Source organism: Peromyscus eremicus, chromosome 10 (assembly GCF_949786415.1).
Source record: "Peromyscus eremicus chromosome 10, PerEre_H2_v1, whole genome shotgun sequence".
NCBI classification, from domain to species: Eukaryota; Metazoa; Chordata; class Mammalia; order Rodentia; family Cricetidae; genus Peromyscus; species Peromyscus eremicus.
In genome coordinates, this window is record NC_081426.1 from 31,993,494 (window position 1) to 32,021,379 (window position 27,886).

Consider the following 27,886-nt stretch of genomic DNA (forward strand, 5'->3'; position numbering starts at 1 on the left):
GATCAGGAGGGTTATTTCTACCCCTCTGTCCTTCTGGGTGGACCATCTCCTCCAGGGTAACACACAGCAGCTTCTCTTCTGTGTCCTCAGGGGCCCAACTCAGATATCCATGGACCTAATGGTCCGAAAGCCAGAGCTGTGCTAAAAATCACCAGTGATGCTGGGAATCAAAGAGAATGAAAACAATTTTGAGGGCCTGTCTCTTCCCTCCTCACCCAGAAGCTGGTGACAGAGGTGTCCTTACAGGTGGCTCTTGGGGGCAAGTTCTGACATGCAGTTTCACAGTACGCTTCAAACAGTTGCTCGTTGAAGAATGTGGCTGACACCTAAGGATTTTCACCAAATCACATCAGGGGTGCAGTAAAGGCTGAGCCTTTGGAATGCACCCATGGTTGGACCACACTCTCACTCTGCACTGATATCATGAGGGCCCTTCCCAGGGGTGGATACTGGACATGGGTCAGCCACTCAAAGTGTGAAGAAGAGAAATCGACACGCAGAAGGAGGTCAGAGAGCTTCAGACACTTACAGCTGCCATTGTTATTTTCACAAAACACCTGTCAAGTGTGCTCTGTCCCCAAAGCCATCTACGCCACTCCACAGGGGACATGAACAGGTGTCCAGCAGCACTCTTGATCTCTCCCACACCTTTTCAGAATTGGTAGCTTTAAGTTTCAAAACAAAAGTGTTACAGGAAAGAAACGGAAGCGAGAAGAGAGGAAGAGGCGGGGAAGAGAGAGGAAGAGCACTCTGGAGGGTGGCATCCAGCTCCCAACAGACGGTGTCCTGTGGACTGCCTGTGCCACCAGCAAGATGACAGATGGTCCCCAGTTGCCTCTGACAGGACATCAAGCACCACTGAATGCAGCGGCAAACCCACTCACTCCCATTTCAATTGCATGTCTGCCTGATTACAGGAAGGGACCGTCTTGATTTGATGCTGACCTGGCCCAACCACCTTCCTGTTCCCTATCAGTCTTCATGTCAGTCAGTGAAGGACCTGAGCTTGGTTCAGGACTATGGAAGGTGGGAGGATTCAAAGACATCACACAAGTTCCGTGGGGGAATGATTTTGTAGTTGCCTTCAGTGGAAGACAACTGAAGCTGCTTCCTTACCTACAGGTTCATATAGGCAACAAGTCCATCAATAATGACCTTACAATGTCCCTAAGAGTGCAGGCAGTTCTCAGATGCAAAATGAAGCTCATGTGGGCAAGTGAGACCCCTGTGTCATTAGGCCACCTCACAGCCTGCCCTTGGAAGTTACAGAGTCAGTCAAAACGGTTGAAGCGGAGCATCAGGGCACAAGGTCATTCCTGCCACTCTGCTGGTGGGAATGTGGCTGGGGGCAGCTGTCTGCTGGATCAGAAGGAACAAGGAGAGAGGGCACCGAAGGACTGAGGCGGACAGGAATCTGACAGAAGGACATTTTCTAAGTCCTACTGCTGGGTGAGCAGTTAGCCGTAGACCCATCTAGGACATTGACAGATCAAAGGTCTACATGCTGCTGCTGAGAAAGAAAACAAGTATGAAGATTGGAAGAAGGAGTTACAAGGGATACTGGGAAGGACTTCTGAGGTGGGGATGCATCAAAGCTCTTCAGTAAGTTGCCTCGGCATCCGCACTACAGGAGAAACCTCACCTCCATGCACAGTGGTCCTGGAGCTAAGAATGAGGACAACAAAGAGACCCTGGCTCTCATGGGTCACCTCGCCCGCTGGAAACAGGCAGATCCCAGTCCCTTCTGAGCTTCCTGAATGCCCATATCCTAAGCCAGGGGTCAGTGCAAGCACATGATTCAATATGATAGTACTGTCAGATGTCCACGTGTGACAGGCACTTCTTTAGTTCCTGGGGACACGTGGGTAACAAGATGAGTGGGACCCTGGCTCCAGGAGCTCACATTCCCTCTGGTGATAGGAAATGCCCTTCAGGAAGTAAGTGGACACACCACGATAGAACACAGCAGAAGGCTATGCTGAACCGAACAGGGTGTTTCAAGAATTCCTTTTCTCGGTAGATGTAAATGACCTCCACTCTGTCCCTCTAGCAACATCCACCCCAGTTCTTATAAAGTCCTGACAGCAAAGCTAAAGTATAATTCCACCAAAGGTCTCCCTGGGGGGACTAATGAGTTTGTTTGGGTCACTTACACAGCTGTACTGGAAATTCTTCACCCAGTATGGATGGTGGCATCCTCCTAACTGCACAGATACAGCCCCTTCAATTAACCTCCCCAATCTATGCACTTTTGTACCTCCCTCAAGATGGAGGGCACATGTAGTCAGGCCACATGTAATCAGGGCAGAGTAACATACAAATTGCTGGGAGAAGCAGCTGGAATCTCAGGAGAGGGCTCAATGACTCGCCCGACCCTCTTCAGAAGGAAGTCAACATTCAACAGGCCCAGTTGTGGTGGGCTCTTGGAAGCAGGCACAGATCAGCTGATGAAGATGGTGGTTATTTTTGCTTACAGGACACAATTCTCCAACACAGGGCAACGTGACAGGGACTGAAGGAAGCAGAAGCCAGGTGGCCCCACAGAGGAACAGGCTGACTGTTGGCTCTCCTTTAGGATCTTCTGATGGAAACCTTCAGGGAAGTCTGACAGGGACCAGGACCCAAAGTATGTACAGATGGAGCCCAGGAGGGATCAGGAAGGAAGTGTCTGGTGCACATTTGGCTTCAGAATCAGCAAGTATTCTGAAGTCCTCACATATTATTGGGGACAATGATTCTCATGTGACCATCTTTGGAGACTCTTCTCACTTACAATTGACCACTAATATGACTCAAAATAAGAACCTAAGCCCAGCTGTGAAGTCCCTTGGGGCACTGGTAGTTGCTCTGTGCAGGGCAGGGCCCAGCATGTTAGTGCTGACCCAGCTGTCATGGACAAACCCAGCCACTGAAGGTGCCCTGGAGGAGCCCCATACACCTGCTACTTCTGACAGTGTCTGAAAGTTGCTGGATGAGAGGCTTCTATGGATCTAGGAGGCAGACCCTGCTCAGACTTTGGAATCAGACAAATGTGTTACAATGGAGTCCTCCATGGAATGACCCACATGTGCTGGGGATTTTCCCCCACCCTCTGAGCCCTACTCTTTCATCTAAGCCTAAAGTGACCAAAGTGTGTTCAGTGGGTTCCTTTTCTTTGGACTTTGCATGGGTATAAGGCTGGAGATCTATCTAGGGAGGGCTGAGAGGTGATGCAGGGAAGCAGCCCAAAGTGATAGAGAGAGGGAGCCGAGTATGTGCTTAAGATCAGGCTCAGAGAGAAAGCACCGAAGAGACCCTGCAAAGCTTTGGGCAATATTCATCATGTACCTGTTCCCATTTCACACCATGTTCCACTGGTCCTCAGGGAGGATCAGCTAAGCCTCAGAAGGAGCAGTGGCTGAGATCATATTGTTCACAGTCAACAAGGCAGGGAGAAAACAGGGGTGCAGGAACAATCCTCTGAGGGCAGGAGAGTAAAGAAATGTGAAAGCTGGGTCTCAGCATATCCCATTAGATGCCACTGTGATATGAGTAGGTCCCCCAATGTCATGGATTGGAAACACAGCCTCCAGATTTGTCTTAGTGGGGTCTGGATCTGGGGCCCTTGGGAAGTAATTAGGGTTAGATTTGGTGCTGAGGCTGGGCTGCCCATGATGTCATGGGGGGCATATAAAAGCAGGAAGGGAGACCTGAGCCTAGCTTCCTCTCTCTCACTACACGGTATCCCCTGCCACACCATGATGCATCACTCAGCAGATGCTGGTACCACGCTCTTGGACTTCTCAGCCTCGAACAGGCAGAGTGCTCAGAAGCTGTGGAAACACGGTGCTGACTGATGCGGATTTAACTTGATTGAAAGCCTGGCAATAGTTGAGATGTGAAATTGGCAAAGGGGTTGTCAGGCAGGTGTCCTGAGAAAATCACCCCAGGCAGAGGCAGCATCCGTGGGATAAAGATCTGTGGGACCAGAGTATGGGGATGGTAGGAGGCTGCCATGTAACTTTGAAACATAGGGATCCAGGGCCCTGCTATCCCCATTTAATTACTCTGACTCAAGCAGGTGAAGGCTTCCCATTAAAATGTATTACATTCTAGTGCAATTTTGGTGTTCTTTGGAATATGAGCTTAACATAAGATCTCTTGGTCACTGAACATCCATGAGCTTTATCTATGCATTTTTTACTGCCTCCTGCCAGCAATTTCATGCATACAAATCATGAGCCATTGTATCAATCTTTATCAATGCTTCAGACTTTCTCAAAAGGAAGTATAAAAATGTATATGGCATAACACCTCAGAATTTCCAAAAAAACTGTCACCCCCTGGATCTCAATTGGCCTGAGCTCCTAGAGCACAGAAGGGGTGGGATTGTTCTCCTCATGTTACAGGTGAGAAAACTGAGGCCTTTCAAAGGATATGCACCCATCAAGACCATGGACCATTTCCTGCCTCCACTACTCTACCTGGCACCTACTCATCATCCTTTTTCTCATGTTGAGATGCATTCCTCTCTTATCTTGATATTTTAGAGGCTTAGCTATGAGCCCACTTACAGAAGCTCCACATATCTTAGACCAGGCTATGGATCCCATCAGGATATTCAGGAGCCAGCTTGTTGACACACTGGAAATCAACTGCGAAATTTTCAGAAATCTGCAAGCTGTCTGACACCAGCTTGTTAGATCAAAATTGACAATGGGTGCATCTACTTCTCAGAGAATGAAAAACACTGGGGACCAGGGATTGTCCCCTTTCCCTACCCCTGGGAGAGCTGGCTATTAAGAATTTACTAGTGTACTCTGGCTTCTTATCTCAGAGCTGCCTTGGGTGAGCTTGTAGTCATGTGTGAATAATTTAACCCCCTTGGCCTCGGCCTCTCCAACTGTAAGCTGGAGATGAAAACATCCATCTCACAAAACGGGACTGTGGCTTTGCTGAGATTGAAAAGGAAAAGCCTCACAATAAATCTCTGTCACTACAATGGTTGAAAAGCATGGTGCTGTGATTTCAGTGTGAAATGTCCCCACTGGTTCATGTGCTGGTACAACCAATCAGTTGATGCTGTTGGAGGAAGTTGTGGGGTCCTTGGAAATTGATCCTCAGTTGGAGCAATTGGGAGACTAGAGGGTGGGTTGTATGGACAATAGCCTGGTCCTGTATCCTGCTGAATTCCCTGCTTCCTGATTTGCTGAGATGTAACAAGTCATCCCACCAGTGCCTACCACCTCAGACAGAGCCCCAATCCCCCTCCTTCCTGCCACGATGGACTGTAATTCCTCAAACTATGAACCAAAATTCATCCCTCCCCCTTTTAGCTGCTTCCATCTGGTATTTGGCCACCACAAGGAGGAAAGTAACAAATACATACATGAGGCGATATTAACTCCGAGGTTTAGTTACAGAAAAACACATGGAAAACATAGAAAGAGGTCAGAGAAATCTGCATGAAGGTGCCATGCTGTGTCACCTCAACACAGCCAGAGGATCCAGGGAGTCCCGGATTGGGCACGTGACTCTTATATTGTTCCTTAGCAGGCTTTTGGGTCCCTCAGTAATTTCCTAACATACACAGCCAACACCCCTGGCCCAGCTGGACCCCTCCTGAGCACTGAGTGTCACACACCTCTCTGAGTGTCAAGGTGTACCTGGTGAGTCATGTGGCTCACATTCATAGTCCCCCCTTCAGAACAGCAGCCCCTGACCACATGCATAGCCCTCCCTCTTCAGAACAGCAGCCCCTGACCACCACAAGGAGAATGAAAACCTGGAATCTTCAAAGCTTGAGCCAAAGACACCAAGGGCACTGCACATATTAGAGCAGTCCAGGATGAGAAAGAACCATGGGCAAGACAGCATAGCCTTGTCCTCTGATGCCAGAGGTTACCATGGTGATGAGAGTTTCTTGGATACATGGAAGCTAATGACATCACAGTTAGAATTGTAAAAATCTCACCAGCATTGTCCTCCTATGTGTCAGGGCTTGACAGGGTGCCTCTTGGTCCCCAGGACACCGTGGAATCTCACTATGTTAGTAATGATACGGATACTAGGGAGAGTGACTAGAGAGTGTGGGGAGGAAAGGGCAATATGATGCTGCCAGTGTGGGCCTGACTTCTGTCCTCTGCCGGCTGTGGAAGACAGAGGTGATGATTGCTCTCAGTTCTAGCACTGTATCCACCGCAGCACCAGGTAACCATAACAGTACTGAACAACTGGATTTCCTGTGTACTGGACACAAGACACAAAAAGAAGGAGGAGGGCTGAGACCCTCCCAAGTAGAGCACTGCTAACAGACGATGCAGAGCTATTCCGTCTCTGGATACTTAGAAAACAGGACAGTGCCTGGCCTCCACCAGGAGTCTAGTGCACAATTGTCTATTACAGGATGCTTGTAGGAGAAAGAGCAGGCATTCCAGGAAATTCTGAGTAGTGGAGTTCCTGCAGCAGAACAGGTAGATCAGGGCCTGGAGAGGTGAGCACTGTGGGTCTTAGTTCTCACTTAGTTACACACTACTCATATGGCTTCAGTAAAATGTACCAGGATGGTAGCTACAACAGAAGGGTGGGATAGACAGACTGAACACTATATCAGAACTTAGTCTTTGTGGACATCATTCTGTGGACTTTCAGATTGACAGCTGTAGACAGAGTTTTCCTGTCCAGACCACCTGCTCCCAAATAATCACTCAGAGGCTTAATATAAACTATAAATGCTTGGCCAATAGCTCAGCCTTATTACTAACTAGCTCTTACAACTTAACCCGTTTCTATTAATCTATGTGCTGCCCTATGTGTGGCTTTTACCTCTATCCCACTTTGTGTGTCTGACTCACTCTCCATCTGCCTGGCAACTCTCTGATTCCACTCTTCTTCATCCCATCATTCTCAGTTTGGCTTTCCCAACTAACTTTATCCTGCCTTGCTATTGGCCAATCAGCTTTATTATTAAACAATGAGAGTAACACATATTCATAGTGCACAGAAGGATTACCACACAGCAGACAGTGACGTTTCATCTACAAGTCAGATCAGCATTTTGCTAAGATTTGCCCTGTCAGATAGACTGGCAAGGCTGACTGTGGTGTTGCATGTATAAACTAGCTTGGGAGCTGTCTGGAATTACTTATAAGGAAATGGTAGCAGTCTTCTACAAAGGGCAGATCCTTTGCCACAGATTCTTGGGGGCTTCCAGTCCTCTCCTTAGCCTTATTCTCGTCTCCCTGCTTCACCCAGAGAAATTGTCTTTAAATGCTTCCCATAATCTTGTTCTAATAAAAAGTTTCAGGGTGGCATATTAACATCTTGGTCTTGATTTGTCCTATGTCTACTCATAGAAGGTTCTAGAAACATTGTTGCTATGACAAGTATTAACACTAAGTTTAGGACTAACAGAATTTTCCCAAGGGCCTGCCCTGAGAAAATCCCTCGCAGGGTCCTAGGGAAGATGTTACATATAATGTGGGGTTATCTGAGGGGAAAGAATCTATGTACACCATGCTCTTTCATCTGTTTACTTTATTTCTCTAAGACAAAATTCTATCCATACAGCTTCATCTCCATCCTCACTTACAGCTCCTCTCTGTACCTATTTTTTCTGTCTTCTCATTGTCCTAACTAAGCTCCTATGCTTTTGAACTCATCTTCGTCTTCTGTTCCTTCATCCTCTATCTTTTCTTCCTTGTTCCTTACCCCTGGCTCTGGGGAACTCTGTCTTCCTCTCCTCTCTCTACCCACAGGACTCTGCCTACCATCTACTGAAACTGCCCTATCCTTTCTCTCCTGGCCACCCCAGGAATCTTGTCCCAGGCTTTACTGAACCTGGTTATGCAAAATCCTCCTTTGTTCTGAGTCAATTACTCTGAAATGCTGTTTTTCCTGTCTGGGGAAGGGAGGTCTGAGCTTCATTTGCACAAGAAACAAAGCTATGCATCTACAGCCTGCCTGTCTCCTAGGCCCTATAGGAGTGTTACCTAATGGATTAGCAGTAGGTCCGAGAAGCTAAACTGTTTGCCATAATGTCTAGTAGTATATTTCATAGCAGAAGACAGCTGATATATGTTAATAAGCTAAATAACGCTAAATAGTCCTTGATAAATGGCTTCCTCTTGAAGGACACCTTAGTTGGTCAAGGTATAGCTTATTATATTCAGTGAATCTATAATATATTCTTGGTGCTCACTGCACAGGACCTGTCTTCTTCCTGTCCTGTAAGGTGCTCACTCTCACAGCTGCTTTGTCTAAATGGTAGCAAGTGTCTCCCTTACCCAGTTCTTCTATGCCTTTTAACAGTGAGTCTAGTAAATACAGCCAGTGAGGGTGATGGAAATGAACTTCAAGCACACGATGAAAATGTGAATAAATTGTCTAGCCACCAACCTTTAATCAAACTAACAACCTGGTACCCAAAACTCAAGGTATAGCTTCCAAAGTCCTCATGTCCAATGCTGAGGGAGGGGGGAGGAGTTAAATCCATGCAGGGAGGTGTGAAGTGACCCAATATGGAGGGATGCTCAACCAGAGCCAGCCTGGAAGCAGCCTGGTAACTATGGAAATCACTCATGAAAGAGGTACCCCTGTCTAATACAAAGCAGATTACTTGTTTCTGATCACTCATTTGATCTGTAAACAACACCACAACATCACCATCCTTTCTCTTTGACTTTACAGGTAAGGAAACAGACACAGAAAGGCAAGTGAGCTTGCCCTCAAAGCCTGTGCCTTCCCCAGCACAAGATGCCACATAAGGACTGTACACTGGGCTGCTTACTGCTCCCAATTCTGGAAGATGAGGTTCCAGAGTCAGACAGCCAGCATGGTCAATTCTGGTGATCATTTCTCTCCTGGCTTGAAGACACCAGCACTATATATTCTCTCTCCCTTTTCCTCTCCTGGCTCACTTTCTCTTCTTCCTTCCTCCCTTTCTCTCCTCTTCTTTCCTCCTTCATCCCCTCTCTCTTCCTCTCCTTTCCTCCCCCGCCCTGTAGCTTTCATTTTCTTCCTACTAGAAGTACACAGTTCTGTCAGATTATGATATTATCCATCTACCTCTTGATCCTCCATCTCCCCATCAAAATTGGGATCTGGTTTGGGATCCCTTTGGTCCATAGGTGCCTCCTTGCTGATATTTAGAAGGCTGGACTCAGAACCAATGAAGTCAGGCTTGGAGGAAGAATATTGGGCCCCCTTGTCCCCTTCCCTTATCCTGTCCCCACCCAGGGCTCCCCCAGACACTACACTACCCCCACTCTCTGTCTCACAATTCTTCTTCCCCTTTCTCCTTTCCCAGGATTAATCCCGGGAGAGGACCACAGTTTCACTTTAACCAGGTAAAAATATTGCACCTGACAGCTCGGCTTGGGTTATCACAGCTCAGGAGCACAGATCATTCATCCCACAGAGGCAAAGCTGTCATGGAAACTAATCAATGCTAGGCTTCCTCGGGTGTCAATCACAGAGCCTGTCACTGGGGAAGAATGATGAGAGTAAGCCTTTGCAAGGCTGCAGTAATTCACCTTCTACGAACTGAACCCCAGAGCTGGCGTACAATTAACACAAGGCAGAGTGTCCTTATGAACCCGACAAACATCTTCATACTGCTCACACTTCCAGGAGGGCAAAAGGGCCATGCCGGGCAACAAGAAGGGAGGAGAAGATGGGAAGGGCATTTGGCAAACTAGGAAGTGTCCAGTTAAGGAGTTAGGTGGAGCCCATGAAGGCAGACAGTGTGCCTTCAAGTCCTAACTGTCCACTTACGAGAAACATGAATCAGTGGCCTCATCTGTGACGTGGGGATAATAGGGAAATAGGAAGACCTTCATGAGGGTGCCTGCCTGGAAAGCACAAGTGAAGCCTCAGGAACAATGGAGGACGTTGGAGAACCTGACTAAAGCAAAAGGAAATACCACATGCAAAGGCCCAGAGGCAGGGAATCATCAGCAGGTAGACATTTCTAGGATTCAAATTCAAACTGGAAATGATGTTCAGGGATGGAATGAAGAGAAAGTTCCAGAAACTTGGTCTATAATAGATGGGGTGTCAGATTCAGGAGATGGAATGTAGCACCTCCATTCAGGGCAGCCATGCTGTATGGAGTAAAACACAGGCTCCAGGTCCTTCTTGCCATTCACAAAATGTGTGGGACTTCCTAAAACACTGGATACCATTTAGCATTCTTATGAAATGCTACATACTTACTCAAAACAAATCTATTTTCACTTCTGATTCAGAGAACAAAGTGGAAATGAATGATTGAAGGCTCATTGGTAAACGTATCCTATGGGATACTTGGGCGGCTGTAAACCCAGACACCTGGATCCTTTCCCTCTGGCAGTGCCAGGAAAGTACCCTCAGGGTACAAGCCACATCCCCACTCACCACAGGTTCACCAGGAATGGGTGCTCCAATCCCTGCATGATCTGCAGCTCCCGAAACACGTTCCGCACCTCATCCCGCTCCACACACTTCTGCTTGTTCATGTACTTCATGGCATACATCTTCTTCGTGTCTCTCTTCTGCACGATGCATACCTGCAAGACAGCCCAAGGGAGCAACACTCAGGACAGGTGGGGGAAGAGGAGGAGGAGGAGGAGGAGGAGGAGGAATGTCAACCCCTCACTGACATTCCATTTCATGCCTCAGTTTCATCCATTCCAATCACTTGCTTGCAAAGCAGCTTGGCTAAGTCTCTCTGTATCTACAGGGAAGGCACCAGACCAGATCTGGCATTTAAATGTAAACAGTGAGTGTTGACTGTGGACTCACTCAACACTTGGAAATGCAGCCATAGATTCAGAAGATGGAAGGAGCAGTCCTGCCCTCCAGAAGCTCACAGTCCAACAAAGGCACTAGTGACTACAGTTTTCAAGCATGTGTGCCACAGACTATGACCCTGGCATGCATGCACACATGCTGTGGATCCCCTCAGATTCCGGAAGCTGCAACCCAGGACACACTGTACAGTCACAATAAAAACTTCACCTCCAGAGAATATAGCCATGGGGACACCTGTGCATGTATGCTTTGCCTGGTCCTAGGATTACCCCATAGGTGGTTGTGTGTGTATACTACACACCCTGCCCCAGTGACCTCATTCCTAGGACATTTGAGAAAACCTGGAGGAACAGAAGGGAGCCAGCTCAAGAGAGAAGCTCTCTGTGCACAGCCAGCAGAACTGGAGAAGAGGCCAGAAAACCGAAGCCTGTTGGAGCCTATATGATGCCAGCACAAGCCTCAGATGCTTCATGCAGAGCTGAGGATTTGGTGTTTGCCATGTTTCAGTCTTGCTTTGGTCCAATCTTTCCTTGTTGTCCTTCAGTTCTTCTCTTCTGCAATTGGAATGTTTGCTCTGCGCCTTGTATATTAAAAGTGTGTGAGTTGATTTTGTTTTTATTTTATAGAGTTGGGTTGTATTGAGCCTCAGAAGAGACTTTGGACTTTTGAGCAGTGTGGGGACAGATAAGGACTATGGGAACTTTTGAAGTTGGAATGAATGTATTTTTCAGTATGAGATAACCATGACACTATGGAGACCAAGGACAGAGTTCTTTGAATGTGGAATGTCCCCCTATAGGCTCAGATGTTTGAACACTTGGTCCCCAGAGGTGGTGCTGTTTGGGGAGGTTGTAGACCCTTTAGTTAGTAAGTCTTGCTGGAGGAAGTGATTTATTAGGGCTGGACCTTGGGGTTTTATGGCCCAGTTACACTTCCTGGTCCCTGCCTGTTTCCTGTTCCTCTAAAATTCGAGGAGTCCTAGATACACACCCTCCTGCCACCATGGAGGGTTTGCTTCCTTGCCATGCCCTCCATGATGCACTGGATCACTTTAAGCAAAATGAGCCATGCCTTTTCAGCTGCTTCCTGGGAGGCATTTAGTTACCACAAGAAGAAAATCATCAACTACGCTTGGTTTCAGTTACCCACAGTCAACAGTGGTCTGAAAATATTAAGTGAAAACCTCCAGAGATAAATCACTCATAAATTCTGAATTGCCCATCATTTCAGTATACTACCATCTCACACTTTTCCCACTCTACCTGTCCAGGATAGCCACACTATGTGCTACACTCCCTTAACACCCAGAAATCCTCTTTTTATATATTATTTGAGATTTCCTACATGCATATGATGTAGTTTGTTCAACCACATCCTTTCTTCCTCCCCTCTAATTTCTCCTCTAACTCATCACCTCTATTCTCAATTCCATGTGCTCTTTTTAAAACTCCTTGACTCCACCTACTGTATGTGGGCATAGAACAATCTATCAGAGCAAGGCAGCCTCCCAGGGACCCATCTTGGAAGAAAACTGAGTCTCCTCCCCTCGGCAGCCATTACTTGCTAATTGATTCCCAGAGAGGGGTGGGGCTTCATGAGCCCCTCCCACATCCATGCTGGGGTTTGGGCTGGCTTGATGTTGTGTGGGTCTTATGTATGCAGCAGTCACAGCTGCTGTGAGTCCATGAGTGCAGTAGCCCTCTCATGTCTGGAAATTCTGTCTCCTTAAAGATGTCTACTGCCTCTGGTTCTTAAAAATCTCTCCACCAACCCCTCAAACCTGAAAACACTTCCAAAATCCTTCTACAAATTGAGTATTACCCTGATACCCAATGTAGATTAAGCTCCAACAACAACACAAAAAGTGAATTATGAGCCAATCTCCATGATGAACACAGACACAAAAATTCTCAATGAAATACTTGCAAACCACATTCAAGAAACATCCAAAAGATTATCCACTATGATGAAGTTGATACCCCAGAGATTCGAGGATGGTTCAGCATATGTAAATCAATCATTGTAATTCACCACATAAATAGTCTCAAGAACAGAAACCACATAATCATCTCCTTAGATGCAGAATGGTCTTGACAAAACGCAACATTCCTTCATGATAAAAAGCCCTGGAAAAATTAGAGATATAGGGTACACATATCAACGCAATAAGGACAATTACAGCAAGTCCACAGCCAACATCATGTAAAACTGTGGAAAAACTTAAAGCATTTTCACTACAATCAGGAACAAGACAAGGGTGCCCACTCTCTTCACCTTTGAGCAATATAGTGCTTGAAGTCTTAGCTAGAGCAGTAAGACAAGTTGAAGATATAAAAACAAACAGGAAAAGAGGAGATCAAAGTATCTTTATTTCCAGACCATATGGCTCTATATATGAAAAACCCTAAAGATTCCACCAGAAAACCTCTCTAGCTGATGAATATGTTCAGCAAAGTAGTAGGGTACAAAATACACACACACACACACACACACACACACACACACACACACACAAACACACACACACACACAGAGAGAGAGAGAGAGAGAGAGAGAGAGAGAGAGAGAGAGAGAGTAACTTTCCTATATATAGATGAGAAACACACCAGAAAAAGAAATAAGGGAAACAATACTGTTCATAATAAACCTTTAAAAAAATCTTGGAAAAAAATCTGACCAAGGGAGTAAAAGGCCTATATTTAAGACATTGGAAAAGATAACAGAAGATGGAAAGACCTCTCACACTCATGGCAGACCATCCTTCCAAAAGCAATTTACAGATGCAATTCAATCCCCATCAAAATTCCAATGCAATTCTTCACAGAAATTGAAAAAAAAATCTCAAAATTCATATGGAAACACAAAAGACCCAGGGTAACCAAAACAATCCCAAGCAATAAAAATACTGCTGGAGGTATCACCGTCCCTGATTTCGAGTTACATCTTAGAGCTATAGCAATAAAAATAGCATGGTGCTGACCTCACCTTGCACAAAACTCAACTCCAAATGGATCAAGGACTTCAATATAAGATCTGATACACTGAACCTGATAGAGGAGAGAGTGTAGAAACAGTCCAGCTTATAAGTGCAGAAAAAACAAACTTTCTGAAAGAGACCTGGCCGTGCAGGCATTAAGAGCAATTGATAAATGGGCCTCAGAAACTCAAAAGCTTCTGTACACAAAGGATACCATTATTCAAGTGAAGCAGCAGCCCACTATAGAATGGGGGAAAAGTCTTCATCAGCTATACATCTGATGGAGTGTTAGTATCTAGAATATGCAAAGATCTCGCAAAATTAAATAGCAAGAAAACAAACCACCTAATTAAAAATTGGAACATGTAACTAAACAGAGTTCTCAAAAGATGAAATACAAATGGCTAAGAAACATTTTTTAAATGTACAACATCCTTAACCATCAGGGAAATGCAAATTAAAACTACTATAAGATTTCATCTTAAAATAGAATGGCTAAGATTAAAACAAACAAAAACACACACCAAATGCTGGTGTGGATGTGGGAAATAGAAACACATTTATAATAGTGGGAGTAAAAGCTGGTGCAACCAATATGGAAATTAGTGTGGAGATTCCTAAAGAACTAGAAACAGATCTACCACATGATCCGGCTATACCACTCCTGGGCATACCCAAAGGACACTATGCCATGGTGTAGACATGCTCATCCATGTTCATTGCTGCTTTATTCACAATAGCTATGAACTGGAAAGTATATAGATTCCCATCAGCTAGCAAGTCAATAAACAAAAAAAGTGTACATACATGATGCAATGGAATATATAAAGAAAAATGAAATTATAGAATTCACAGGTAAATGGATAAAGCTGGAAATAATCATTGTGCTGGAGAAAACCCAGACTCAGAAAGACAAATGCCACACATTCTCATGTGTAGAAGCTAGCTTTAAATCTTCAGATATGCACGTTTAAATTGTAGTATCGATAGAATACAAGAAACTGGTTACGGTCCTTGGGGAGGCATTCAAGGAAAATGGTCTAAAATGCAGATAGTGTGAAAAGGGAAATGGGCATAAGGGAACAGGAAGGGTTAAACGTGGTGGTGGGGGTCATCCCACACAACATGCTGCTGGAGTGGGCGGGGCCCAGCAAGACAGGGCAGAGGGTACCCTAACCCCGGCCCCTGGCCGAAGTCTGGAGAAACCCCCCACCATGAGCCATGTAGCCAAATGGACCAACCAGGAGTATTGGTCACTATGGTGATCTCTTTGTGATGAGGTAGCATGATCCAGCACACTACCAGCCTTAGAGACCTACTCACAGGTCTGGGGACTTCCACTCTGGGCTCCTAAAGGGTGAGGAGGGGAGCATGGGCCCACCTGGTACCTTGCAGTACTTGCCAGAGGGACACTATTGGTGTGAGCAGAGGTATGGTATGGTGGTTCATGAGAGAGAGGGTCAGAATGGTTCTCAGTGGTATAGAATAGCATATCCGAAGAAAAGAGAGGAAGGGAGTGGGCTGAGATGGTGAGGGAGCTGAACCCTTGCCCAGCAGCAACACATGGGAAAGCTTGCCCTGCACGCTGTCTGGGCAGCACAGCAGAGATCATCCTGTTGATGAGAACACAGCTGCCCAGGCCCAGACCTAGGGATATGTCACAGCCCTCCCCATCACCCAGCCCATCTATGATCTATCTGCTGGAGCCCATGAAGGGACCTGACCTGCAGACCCAAAGCTACAAGATCTCCACAACACAGGGCAACAACAGGATATCCAGAAGGAGCCCAAGTGAGTGCCCAGCATTGATGGGGTAGTAGAAGAAACCAGAGACCTCAAACCAGACCAATGACTCTTTGCAAGGAACACTTACAAGTAAAGATATATGGACAAAGGGGTTCACGGCATGACTCAGTGTTACACTGTAACTTTCATGACGAGATTTTTAAAGTTTTTCTCTATCTATTTGTTTGTTTTTATTTTCCTTTTTTCTTTCTGTCTTTTTTTTTCTTTCTTTTCTCTTTCCTTTTTTTCTCTTAAATTTTGTATTACTTGGGGAGTGTTCAGGCACAAAGAGTGGATATAAAGGGATACGGAAATGAATGGGATCAAGATACATGATGTAAAAGACACATAGAATAAATAAAATTTGAAAAAATGTGGTGGGGATGAGAGTGCAGGGTAGAGGAGGGAGAATGTAGAGGAATAACTAACAATCAGACGTTCTCTTGGTGGTGAGAGAGATTGGTACCGAGTAACACCGCTTGTGCTCAGCTGAACCCTGTGGACCAGCCTGTATCACAACACCTATACCATTTCCCTCACATAACATCACGTGATTCTGCACTATTTCACATCATCACAAAAGCAAGTGAAATACAGAACAGGAAGATACTTCAGAAGAGAAAGACCCCATTCACATAACTTCTACCACAGTATGTTCTTAGACTTGGTCTGTTTTTATTATTGCTGTTGTTAATCTCACACTGCATTGGCATCACATAGTAAACTCTACTGCAGATATGTTTGCCTCTGTGTGTGTGTGTGTGTGTGTGTGTGTGTGTGTGTGTGTGTATGTGTAAGGTTTTAAACACCATCTGGGTTTTCAGATACTGAGTAGGTGTCTTGGGATGTTGCCCCAGGGGATGAGGTTGTTTGTGTATTTCCAAATAAGATCATGTAAGGGTCCAGGAAAACATGATCTAGTAGGTGCTCTTCACTCTACATAGCTGCCATTTCCATCCCACCTCTGCAGACACAAGAAATGAATACAGGTGGGTTTCAGTCCTTTCTTCAGGTTCAAGACTCAAGCCCCATCCCTCCAGCTCCCCACCAGTTATCACCACTGACACTGCCTAGCAGAGGAAATGATGTGGTGAAAGATGCTAGCAATAAGACAGTGGGTCAATGGAAGTGGACTGAAGAGCTCTGGTTTTCTCCTGGCTCCTCCAGAGGTTCTTCTGTTGGAAATTGGACCCCTTTCTGTTCCGTCACACTCTGCATCTGTTCGAGGAGATTCAGGATAGTGGGGGAAAGCCCAAACCTACTTCTATTCCTCTGTCTGAATTGAATCATTCAAAGTACACTCTGCACCCCAAGATAGAATCTACAGAATATCAAGGAAGTGGAATGTCCAAGGACAGTAAATAGCACCTGAATCCCAATGTATTAAATAGGGCATGCTGTTAAACCTCCCAAATATTGTCTTTCCAAGCAGTGAGACCAATGACATGAATTTAAAGGTCTGTGGTTCTTCATTGTGCAGTAAATTTGAGACAGAGTATAAGGAAGCAGTTGTGCAGTGTACAAAGGCCTCTAGAGGCCCTGCCTGGTGGGGATTCAAGCTGGCTCCAGAAGCCCTGAGACCATGTCTGAAGGCAGACAGCAGTGGGTGGATAATGTCACCAATCAGGGCCTCTTGTTTCTTGTGCTTCTCATTTGCATTCTGGGAAGAGGACTGGAAAGCAAACAGGAGACGGGAAGATGGTAGATTGAAGACAGCACTGTCCAGCATCTCAACAGATCTGCAATGAATCAGCAGATGCACGGTCTCAGGAAGAGCCTTTTTCCCCTGATGACTAACTTAGAGTCACTTCGAAAACCTGTGTAGTTCCATGAGAGCTAGAAGAGGTGTGGATTCTGTCCTGTGAATGCTGTAGTGGACAGCAGACCACTCAACAGAGAAAAGCTGGGAGGTAAGCTGTCTCCCTCAGAGCTGCCCAATTTTAATTCATCAATTTCAAAACAGAAATACATGACACATATAAGAAAAAGAAAAACAATATGACTGATCTTAAAGATTGTAACCCCTCAATAGCGTAAACTAAAGATAACAAAATGATCAAAATGCCAAAGAATTTGAAAGTGTACTTTAAGAAATCATAAATAACCTCAAAGACGGTGTAAAAAAAACCCAAATAAAGTAAGGAAGTCAATTCAGGACCTGGATAGCAAAGTTAGCAACGTGGATGGAAAATTAAGATTATGAAAAAAACTTAAAAAAAAAACCAAAAACTCAGAAATGTTGTTAATGAGAAGTCAATAAACCAACTGAACAAAACAGTGAAAATCATTGCAGATGAATGAAGAAGAAAGAATATCAGGATTGGAAACAAAACTAAAGAAATATTATATTTAGCCAGCAACCAAGAACTAAAAAATAAGTGTGGCCACAACATTCAAGAATTCTGAAACATGACCAAAAGATTAAGAAATCACAGGATAGAATACGGAGCTGAGTTTAAACTAAATGCACAGAAAACTTACTCAGTGATATTACAGAAGAGAAAATAAAAAATCCAAGGGAAAGACATGGACCACAATACTGCAGGTATTAAGAACCCCTAACATACATGACCAGAAAACAATCTCTCCACATCACACCATAGTTAAATGCTAAGACTACAGAATAAAGATGCAATATTAATAGCCACAAGAGAAAAAAAAAAACAACAACATACAATAGGAAACTCATCAAAAGGATCTTGGACCTCTCAGAAAAATGTGAAAAGCCAGAAAAGCACACAGTGACCTCATGCAAGTTCTGAGAGCAAATAGCTACCAACCAAGAATGCTATATCCAGCAAAGCTATCTTTCAAAGTTGATGGAGAAATCACTTCCATAAGTAACACAGCTTCAGTTGTCTATGAACACTAAGCCAGGGCTGTGGAAAATATCTGAAGGGATTCTACACAGAGATAAAGAAGAAAGGTGGTCACAAGTGGAATGCATAGGAAAGAAATAAAGAGAGAAATAACCCATCACATAACTGGGAAAGGGTCAAATATGCCTAGCTCAGGTATCCAGGAGTCTCCTGAGATGAGTAAGAGAGAGAAAAAGTTCACCAATTCAATAAGAAAAACCAACAAAATCAAAAGAATCAGCAAATACTTCTTAATTAAAAACTATAAATATAAATGGCCTCAACTATGTAATTAAAAGATGAAGACTACCTCACTGGATCAAAACACACAAATCAACTATTTGCTTCCTGGAAGAAATATGCCTCATTGGCAAAATACAGACTGAGAGTCAAAGGAGAGTGAAAACATTCCAAGCAAACAGAAGCCTGAAAAAGAAAGCAGAATAGGAAAGTCTAGGCAAAATACTAACAGGTGACTTCAATACCCATTTTCATCAGTAGATAGATCATCTAGACCCCAAAACGGTGGGTCTGGGGAGATGGTTCAGCAGTTAAGAGCATTTGTTGCTCTTGCAGAAATGTGAGTTTGGTTCCCAACACCCACATAGTGGCTCACAACCATCCATAATTTTGGTTCTAGGGGATCTGAAGCCATTGTCCAAACTCTGCAGCACCAGTCATGAGCATAGTATACATGCACTGATGTCTAACAACAAAATTGAAGCAGCAATTGTATCCTAATTCCGAAAAGCCAAGGATTCAATGGATTCAATGTTGAATTCTACCATGCCTTTGGAGGAAAACATCAATGCTCTTCAAATTTTCCATAAGGTAAAAAAATAAACCCTACCAAATTCATTCTCTGAAACTGGTATCACCGTGATTTAAATAATAGCAGCAAACAGTGAAAAACACAACAAAAAATGAATTATTTAAATTTTAATTCCCAAACGTACACAAGATGCAAAATAATCACAATGAAATTCTTGAAAGCCAATTTAAAAACCCTGTTTCAAAAAATTCTGTACACCATAATGCAGTTGGTTTCATCAAAGGAATGTAAGGACAGCTAAACATGAATAAATCAGTAAGTATAATGTGACATGTAAATATAATCAAGGATAAGAACCATGAGATTATCTTGGTAGAGCAGAAAAGGCCTTAAATGTCCCTGGGGAAATTATGAATAGAAAAAGCATAACTCAACATAATCAAGGCTATATTTGAAAAACTTACAGCCATCATTATACTAAGTGGGGAAATCCTGAAAACATTCATCCAAAAATCGAGAACCGGGCAAGGGTGTTAACTGTCTTCCATATCATTCAACACAATGCTTGAATTTTTACCCAGGAATAAAACAAGAGAAAGAAAGAAATGTAATGTAAATAGGAAAACATGAACTAAAAGTTTTTCTATACTTTGTTTTGGGGTGTGTGTGTGTGAGGGCTACAGGAAAACCTTAGGTGACCTTACCTTTACATTTTTAGACAAGGTCTTCCTTTGGCCTGTCCCTTACCATGTAGGCCAGCCTGGTTAGTCAGGGAGCCCAGAGATCTACTTGTCTCTCTAGTGTGGGGCTTACAAGCCCAAAGCACCATGCTCAACACTTGGAAAACTTGGGTTCTGAGAAAGCACTTTATTAACTGAACATATTCCCACCTCCTCAAATTATCTCTATTTACAGACAACATTATTGTATAGTTATAAGGCCCCAAGGATGCCACCAGAAAACCCTTAGCTCTGACCAACACTTCAGCAAAGTTGCAAGATATAAAAGCAACACATAGAGATCATCAGCTTTTCTATGTACGGCTGAATGTGCTGAGGTAGAAATTGGGAAATAAGCCAGTCCTTCTCACAGTAGCCTGGAACAGATGCCAAGGGACTCACCTAACCCAGGAAGGTGAAGGACCCCTACGACGAAAACTTTAGACTATGGAAGAATGAAAGTGAAGTGTACCCAAGGTGGCAGGAAAAAAGATATTCTAAAGAGACACTTGTGACCCTCCTATTGGCCATTCAAACAAGGGTCCCCGTGGAATTGGAATTTCCTCAACATTCTCATGCTGGGAGAAGAAACAGGCTGGAGCCTGGTACCAGCCAGGGGAGGAATTTGTCTCCCATAAAGTCATTTCATACAGTTCTGACTTTTCAGACCAGAAGATACTGGACCCAAGACAATAATGGGTCAGTGGCGGGCAGGACCACACCTTGACCGGGGCCACTTAGCTATATAAACACCTTTGTTTCTCTATTTAAGCCTAAACTTTATGTCAGAACCCCAAAGATGAACTTGGGGGTTACACTGGACTACCTTATTTCTTGCTCTTGTCAATATGGCCATGTTGAATAAATGTCCTTATTCTGACTTTTAGCCTTCAGTTGGTTTCATTGGTCTATTGAGAATGGGTGGCCTGGTCTGATTGGTTAGGGCTGCCAGGGCCCTAACAGCTCCAGTAGCACCTGCACAGAAGGACTGTCAGGTGATGGACACACCAATGGCTAGAACCAGGCCTGGAGACCTGGGACACCTCCTCCGGGCTCTAGACCTCAAGACAGCCATGCCATGGATCTACTGAAAGAAACTGCACACGACCTCTATGCTGGGCAGGTGATCAGGAGTGAAGGTAATTACTGTCCCCTATAGTCACTCTGCCTAGGTCCTTGGAGTATCTGACTTGAAATTCTAAAACTTGGTCTTAAAAGGCACTGATACTTCTCAATATGGCTTCTCCAAGCTGTGTCCATGGGAAATCATTGTTAATGAGGCAAGAACAAAGGATCTGACCAAAAGCCACCCTAAGCTGCCCACAAGGCAAGGCCACAATTAACTTCTCATTAGTAGAAATCAATTGGGCTTTGGGGTTATCATTAGTCACTGTGATGTAATGAGACAAATAAACAAACACTAGCTGTTATAAGACCACAAGATTTGCTAGGGAAAATGTGCGCCAGAGTGTGGAACTCCAGCAATGTGGAAAAGGCTCCCGAGCCATCAAGAGGATGATGCACACAGGAAATCCACACAGCACCAGCATCCCATGGGCATTGTCTCTGCTTCATGTCCCCAGCACTGACAGCCTTGACTTATGAACGTCCCAGCAATCCCAGGGACCAGTGAATTTTGTGGGGTTTGTTTGTTCGTTTGGTTGGTTGGTTGGTTGGCTTTCTTTGTTGGGTTTGGTTGTTGTTGTTGTTATTGTTTTAAGTGCTGTAAAGAACAATGATATGCAGCCAGGGTTGGGTGGATATATAAGAACTTTCTAGAAACTTCTTGTTTGGCTACATCTTCATCACCCTCTTTCTAGCCAGGACTCTCAATACCCTTTGGCAGCTCAGCCATCACAGGCTCCTAGAAGGACTGGTGACATTAAGGCAGAAGTCACTGTGAGCTGGGAACCAAGGCTGCATCTCCCATTTCGAGCCTAAGCTGTTCTATATTACCTGGGTTCAGAAGGCTAGGCCTCAGCTTTAGCTCTGTATCGGTGTCTCCCTTTTGAGTCCCACCTCCAAGCACCCTGAGTGAAAAGTGGAGGCCCCTCAGTGCCTGTCCTACCACTTTCTGAGCTCTATCATTTACCAGTTCCTATTGCTGTGTCTGATTCCTGGTGTGTCTCCATTTATTGGCTTTCTTAAACCTGTGAACCAACTCCTTGAGCAGGCTCTTTCTGTGTGTGCCACACCTTACTGATTCTATATCACCAGACAACCAGAACTCAGCCTTTGGGTTCTACTCCCCAGTATGCCTGGGGAGCTGTGGAGGCCACTTCTGCTGATACCTGCTACTTTTCATCACCCCCTAAAGAGAGAGCACATGCAGCTCACACGGCTTTGTACTTTATTGTAGTGCTGGACAGTGTTATGTCATCTTAACACAAGCTAGTTGTATGGGAAAGAGAACCTCAATTGATAAATACCACAGGCAGGCCTGTGGGGCATTTTCTTGATTGATGACTGATGTGAGAGGGCCCAGCCTACCTCCTGGGGGTGGTGCCACCCTCAGCTGCTGGTCCTGATGTTGTAAGAAAGCAGGCTGAACAAGTTATGAGGAGCAAGCAAGTAACCTGCATTCCTCCATGATCTCTGCTTCAGTTCCTGCCTCCAGGTTCCTGCCTTGAGTTCTTGTCCTGACTTCCCTCCATAACGGACTCTAATCTGTAAGAAGAAATAGGCTTTTTTCCTTCCCAAGTTGTTTTGGGTCATGGTATTTATCATATCAATAGCAACCTAATTAAGACAATTGTAAAGTATCAGTTCCTAGTCACTGTGTTCTATAGGACACCAGTGTGGGAACTGAACCCTGTGGAAAAGGATTCTTAAGGTGGCCTCCATGGGGGTTGCTAAAACACCAACACTGCCTTTCACTGGCCTGGGAGCCACAACCAGCATCAGCTGACATTTGCTGGTGTTTACATGAGACACTCTTCAACTGACATCGTGGATATTAGGTATCAAAGGTGACAGAGATAGGTGATGGATGGTCTTGGGTGATGTGTTTTAAGAGTTGGTGCTATGGGCTAATTTGTTTTCTCCTGGATTCATCTGCTGAAGTCCTAAGCTCAGGCTGTAGATGTGGCTGTTTAAAGAGAAGCAGATGATGATGGCATTAAGGGAAAATAAAGTCACAGGGTAGCCCACACCCAGTCTTCCCTGGGGTCCTCATGAGGAGAGGTAAGGACATAGACACACACTGAGACATGACTATGTGAAGAGACCATCTGCAAACCAGGAAAGGGGAAGCAGTCCTGGCCATACCTTGATCTCAGAATCATGACCTCCAGAGCTACCACGGCCTGAGTACAAATGCCCCCAAAGACTCATTTGTTAAGGCTTGATCCCCAGATGGTGATGCCATGGAGCAATGACTGGACCATGAGGGTTCTAATGTCATCAGTGCATTCACCTATGAGTGAGTTCACAGATGAATGCACTATTGGCACATGGGGGCCTGATTAGAAGAAGCCGGTTAATGAAGGTTTACCTTTAAAGGATATACCTAGTCCTCATCCTCACATACCCCTCTCTCTGACAAAGATGCATCATCCATGCCTTATGCCTCTGTGCCCCTGGTGCCCTTTTGGGTGAGCTAGAATGGAGGCAGAGCCCGGGGATCGTTCACTGTGGAAGATGCTGAAGATGTGGATGAGCAGGGAGGCCTGCCTCCTGGTTGAGGAAGTAAGCATCCTTGGCAGGGAAGTGTCATTGGCCCCAGTCAGAGCTTGGAAGGATCAGGAAAGAGCCTGTATCTTCTGTGGCAATTAGTGACTTATTAAGTCATTTCCTGTAGCTGCACTGTCCTCCAAGAACGCCTCCAGCCTAACGCACTAATTAATATGAAAGGAATAAATATTTCGTTGCAAACAAATGGATTCCATCCTTCCTCACTATGTCTGGGAGAACAAGGATGCCTCATGCAAGCATCTCCTTCAAGCTTTCTAAAAAGGATTCTGACATAAGAACAGCAGCCGAGGACATCCGGCAACTTGCCCAGAGGCTTGTAGTTGGGCCAAAACTGCGAGCCAATGCTCATATCCAAAATGTTACTTCACAGCTTAATTAACTGACATAGTTTCCTGAACAGAGCAACCACATATTCTGCATCCCAACTGCCAGAGATGGTGCTTTGCATCAGGCAGACATGTGTGCCCTGTGTGCCCACTGACACCTCTGTGCTTACCACAGGGCCTTTGCACCTACAAGTGTCCTCAACACAGAACTCTTGGACAGCCTGCTGCTGTCTGAATACTGAGCTGGTTTTTCTGCTTCTAATCAAGTGCTTTTCCACACTGCATTTATACACAGCTTTGTGGACCTGGGATGAAATAGCTGCCCTGGGCTTGTGTATGAGGAGTGCCTGTCTATGCATAACAAGGCAATATTGAGTGTGGGTTATCATCGGAGCAATTCCAGCTCAGTTTTATAAAGAATCTTCCTTTGAGGAACATGGAGGGCTATTATTGTATAACTTCAGGCTACTTTCTGTGATTTTATGCACAGACTGCCTCTGGGCAGTCTAGGAATTTTGATTTCTTTCACTTCAATCTTGCAGTCCTCATGCAGAGAGCCCATCACTTCCAGGGGAACTCCTGAGTCGCTTTTCCCACAGTGCTCTCCACCCTCTCCTGAAAAGAACTCAGCCCTGTTAGTGTTCAAGTCCGTGCCGAGGGCCTACCTCCCCCTGGGCTCACTTCTGCTGCTCAGCCGTCGGAGGTCAAAGGGAGCCCAGAGGGAGCGGAGTCATCAGCAGGCCCCGGGCTGTGGTAAGCCGACAAGGTGCTACTGAAGCAAGTGCTTGGCTTACCCACCTGACCCCCAACTTCTCCAGCTTGCACCTGTTTCTTTCTTTGCTTAGAGCCTTCTTCTCTCCTCCTTTTAGAAAAGTCTTCAGCATCATCCCCTGTAGGGGGATGGGCCACCCACACAGTCAGCCTGTTCTCTGACACGTAAGGGAAGATTCCACCGAAGGGATGTGAATGGTGAATGATGGGGCTTGAGTCACACAAGCCTTTGAGCCTTCAGCCCATCGCCAGGTCCAACCATGTCCCATCACATACCCATCTCCGGGGGTACATGACCAAGATGGTGATTGACAGCCACCCTGGACTCCAGTGATAGGGGGTGTGTCCTCTGAAGGGAGGGACATTGCTCCCATAAGGAGGGTGCTGAACAGCAATGGGAGTCCAGCACCCTCTGTGACCTTCCATTCCCAATCTACATTAGAAACATGAACCCAAGCTGAGAGTGTCAGTTCACTCACTGACCCAGGTGCCTCCGGCTGAAATGAGACAGACTCACCCAAAATCTAAAGTAGGTGTCCAGAAACCTATCTGCTATACCTCAACCACCCTAGAACTCAGACCCAAATGGGTTCTTTTTTAAAGGCTAATTCTTTGTAAATTCAGTAACCTGAAGCTCTTTACTTTGGTGGCACATAGGAAGTGAGGCTGCTCCCAGAATGCACGTGAAACGTGATTGCTGCAAAGTCCGTGTGTGTGTGCACCTACTGATAACCAGGCTATTGTCATCCTTCACAATGAACTCCTAATAAATGTTGACAGACCGCCTGCCCAAGACAGAGAGCAAAGCTCCAAACATTCACTCCTGTTAGAAGGGTCTCGCCCTGGGGCAGCCTGGTTCCGTTACTGCAAAGAGTAGTCTCAAGACTTAATCAGCATTGGCCACAAAAGTGGCCGTTATTTGGTATTTCAATCAGAACAAAGCTACCTTCTAGTCCCTGAAAGTAAGCCAACCTCATCCCAATCACATGACATTAATGTGTATTCCCCAAGAATTTGAGCGTCTTTAAGACATTGCTACATTCTGACTTACAAACAGATGTCAGGAAGCTCAAGATTTCCAAAAGATGAACTATAACCGTAAGTTTCTAAGGCATCAATACCCAAGACAGCAGGTGCCAGGAGCCAGATCGTGTGCCAAATAGCAGGACAGGATGAGGCAGAAAAGGCAGACATTGTCGAGGGATGACAGAATAAAGCCAATCTGAAAGATCGCAATGCCACATGCTAACATGTCTAACAGCACGTCACAAGAGCTACAGAGGGTTCAAGACCCAAACTGTCAGTGACAGGAGGGCACAGAAGAAAGCCATGAAACCCAACTGTGATGTAAATTGGAAGAGGAGCCTCGAGGTTCTTTGAGCCGTAGCATCAGCACACGAGGCTGGGAAACAGCAGCAGGGTTCTTGTGTGCCGGGCTGTGTTCTCTTGCTGTTAAGTTCAGCTAGCATCAATGGGGTCAAGGGCAAGCCTCCTAGGTTTCTGGGCCACAGCTGCTCAGAGGCATCCAGAGATGAAGAGCCGCTGGTATGATACAAGCTCTGCCGCAGGTCCACAGACCCCCTAAAGGGAACATGTAGTGGGTAGACAGCAGGAAGTCCAGCTGAGAAATAAAGAGAATGGGAAAGCCATGCCCACACAAGAGGCTGAGTGTGCAGGGCTCGCTGATCTCTCTAATGGTCAATATGGTCTAAATAGATGAAAAGAGAGGAAATACAAGCCACAAAAGAAATTATTGTAAAGCAGATGTTTCCACCAAGATATAGTCTATCACAACCTCCCAAAAGTTAACAAAATATTGAAAACTAAACTTTCTGAAAGGTGAGACATGAGTAGTATATAATTTAAGTTTAAAAAACCTCTAATATCATCTGTCGAGATTTAAGAAACCGCAGTACATGTAAGAACTGGAGTGAAGGGCTGACAGGGTGGAGACTGACCTGAACAATTGCCGTGTCCCCGGATCGTAGGGAAATATTATGACATAAATGAGATGTGCGCTAGTTCCTAGAGCAACAGTTCAAAAATATAGCACAGGAAAGTGTAGCTATAACCTCACTAGAGAAAGTAAAAGGCAGTTCTGATTATTTAATCTGAAAAATACAGGATAGGAGAAACAGAAGAAGAAAAGAGAGGTGATAAAGAAAATCATAAAAACCCACCAGATATAAGTTAAACAGTTCCCAGAACTATATCAACCACAAATCAAATGAACAGCCCAACTAAAAAGGCAGAGTTTGTGAAATGGATCTTTTGAAAGCAAGATCTAACTGTGTGCTGTCTTCACAGTATTTATTTTTAATGTGAGGGGCAGAATGAAAATAAATAAAATACATGCCATGTAAACAGTAGCATAAATAGATGGCAATAATATGTTGATCCCAGGGAAGATAAAAGTTAAAATGAGAGTATTAGCGGAGATGGAAAAGGCATTTCGTAATAATGGGATCTATTCATCCTGAGAACATTAACAGTGAGAAAGGTGTGTGTCCAGGACTTCAGAACTCCAAGAGCAAGATGCACACAGTGGCAGACTTACGCAAGAAATGACAATCCCAGAGTCATAGAGTTTGGACACAACTGTCTCAAAACAGATGAACAACTCTGTCTCCAAGTCAGCAAAGACACAGATCTGAACAACAACATTGTGTCACTTCTTTTCTCTTGCTGTGACAAAACCTAACAAAAACTCACTAAAGGATTTGTTTTGGTTTAGTTTGTGGGTACACAGTTCATCATGTTGGCAGAAGCGTGAGACAGATGGTCACATTGCACCCACAGTCAGGAAGCAGAGAGTTGAATGCTGGGACCCAGTTAAGAGTTTTGCCTTTCGTCATCCCAGACCAAAGAGATGGTCATCGCTAGTGAGATGTTAGCAAATCACATTCAGTGATATAGAAAAAGGTGGAAGTAGCACATCCAATTGGGATTTGTCTGAGTTATGCAAGGTTGCTTTAAAATTTGAAAACCAAACAATGTCAGTCTCAAATGAGAGATGCTGGGTAGTTATTTCAACGGACACAAGGGAAGCATGTGGCAGTTCAACAAGCAGACATGACAAACCCTGCCACGGAGTTCCAAACTCCTGACACTGACCTGGGGAAATGGCTATGCTGAGATGCTTCAGCCCCAGAACAAAGCTGGTTGGCCTCATAGCAGATTGGGGTCAGGACAAGGCTACTGTAGCCTCTATGTAG

General features: G+C 45.0%; 1 protein-coding gene across 4 annotated transcripts in view; it reads right to left on the reverse strand.

Moving 5' to 3' along the window:
- Positions 1–27,886, reverse strand: part of Stk32b (serine/threonine kinase 32B) — a 254,592-nt gene that overhangs the window by 156,513 nt on the left and 70,193 nt on the right. For 3 of the 4 annotated variants that reach the window (XM_059275781.1, XM_059275783.1, XM_059275782.1), the window contains exon 3: positions 10,375–10,526. In XM_059275781.1, coding sequence (XP_059131764.1) covers positions 10,375–10,526 — 152 coding nt within the window. Of the gene's footprint in view, positions 1–10,374; positions 10,527–20,283; positions 20,401–27,886 lie in introns of those variants that run through there. The other variant, XM_059275784.1, reaches the window with a different exon arrangement.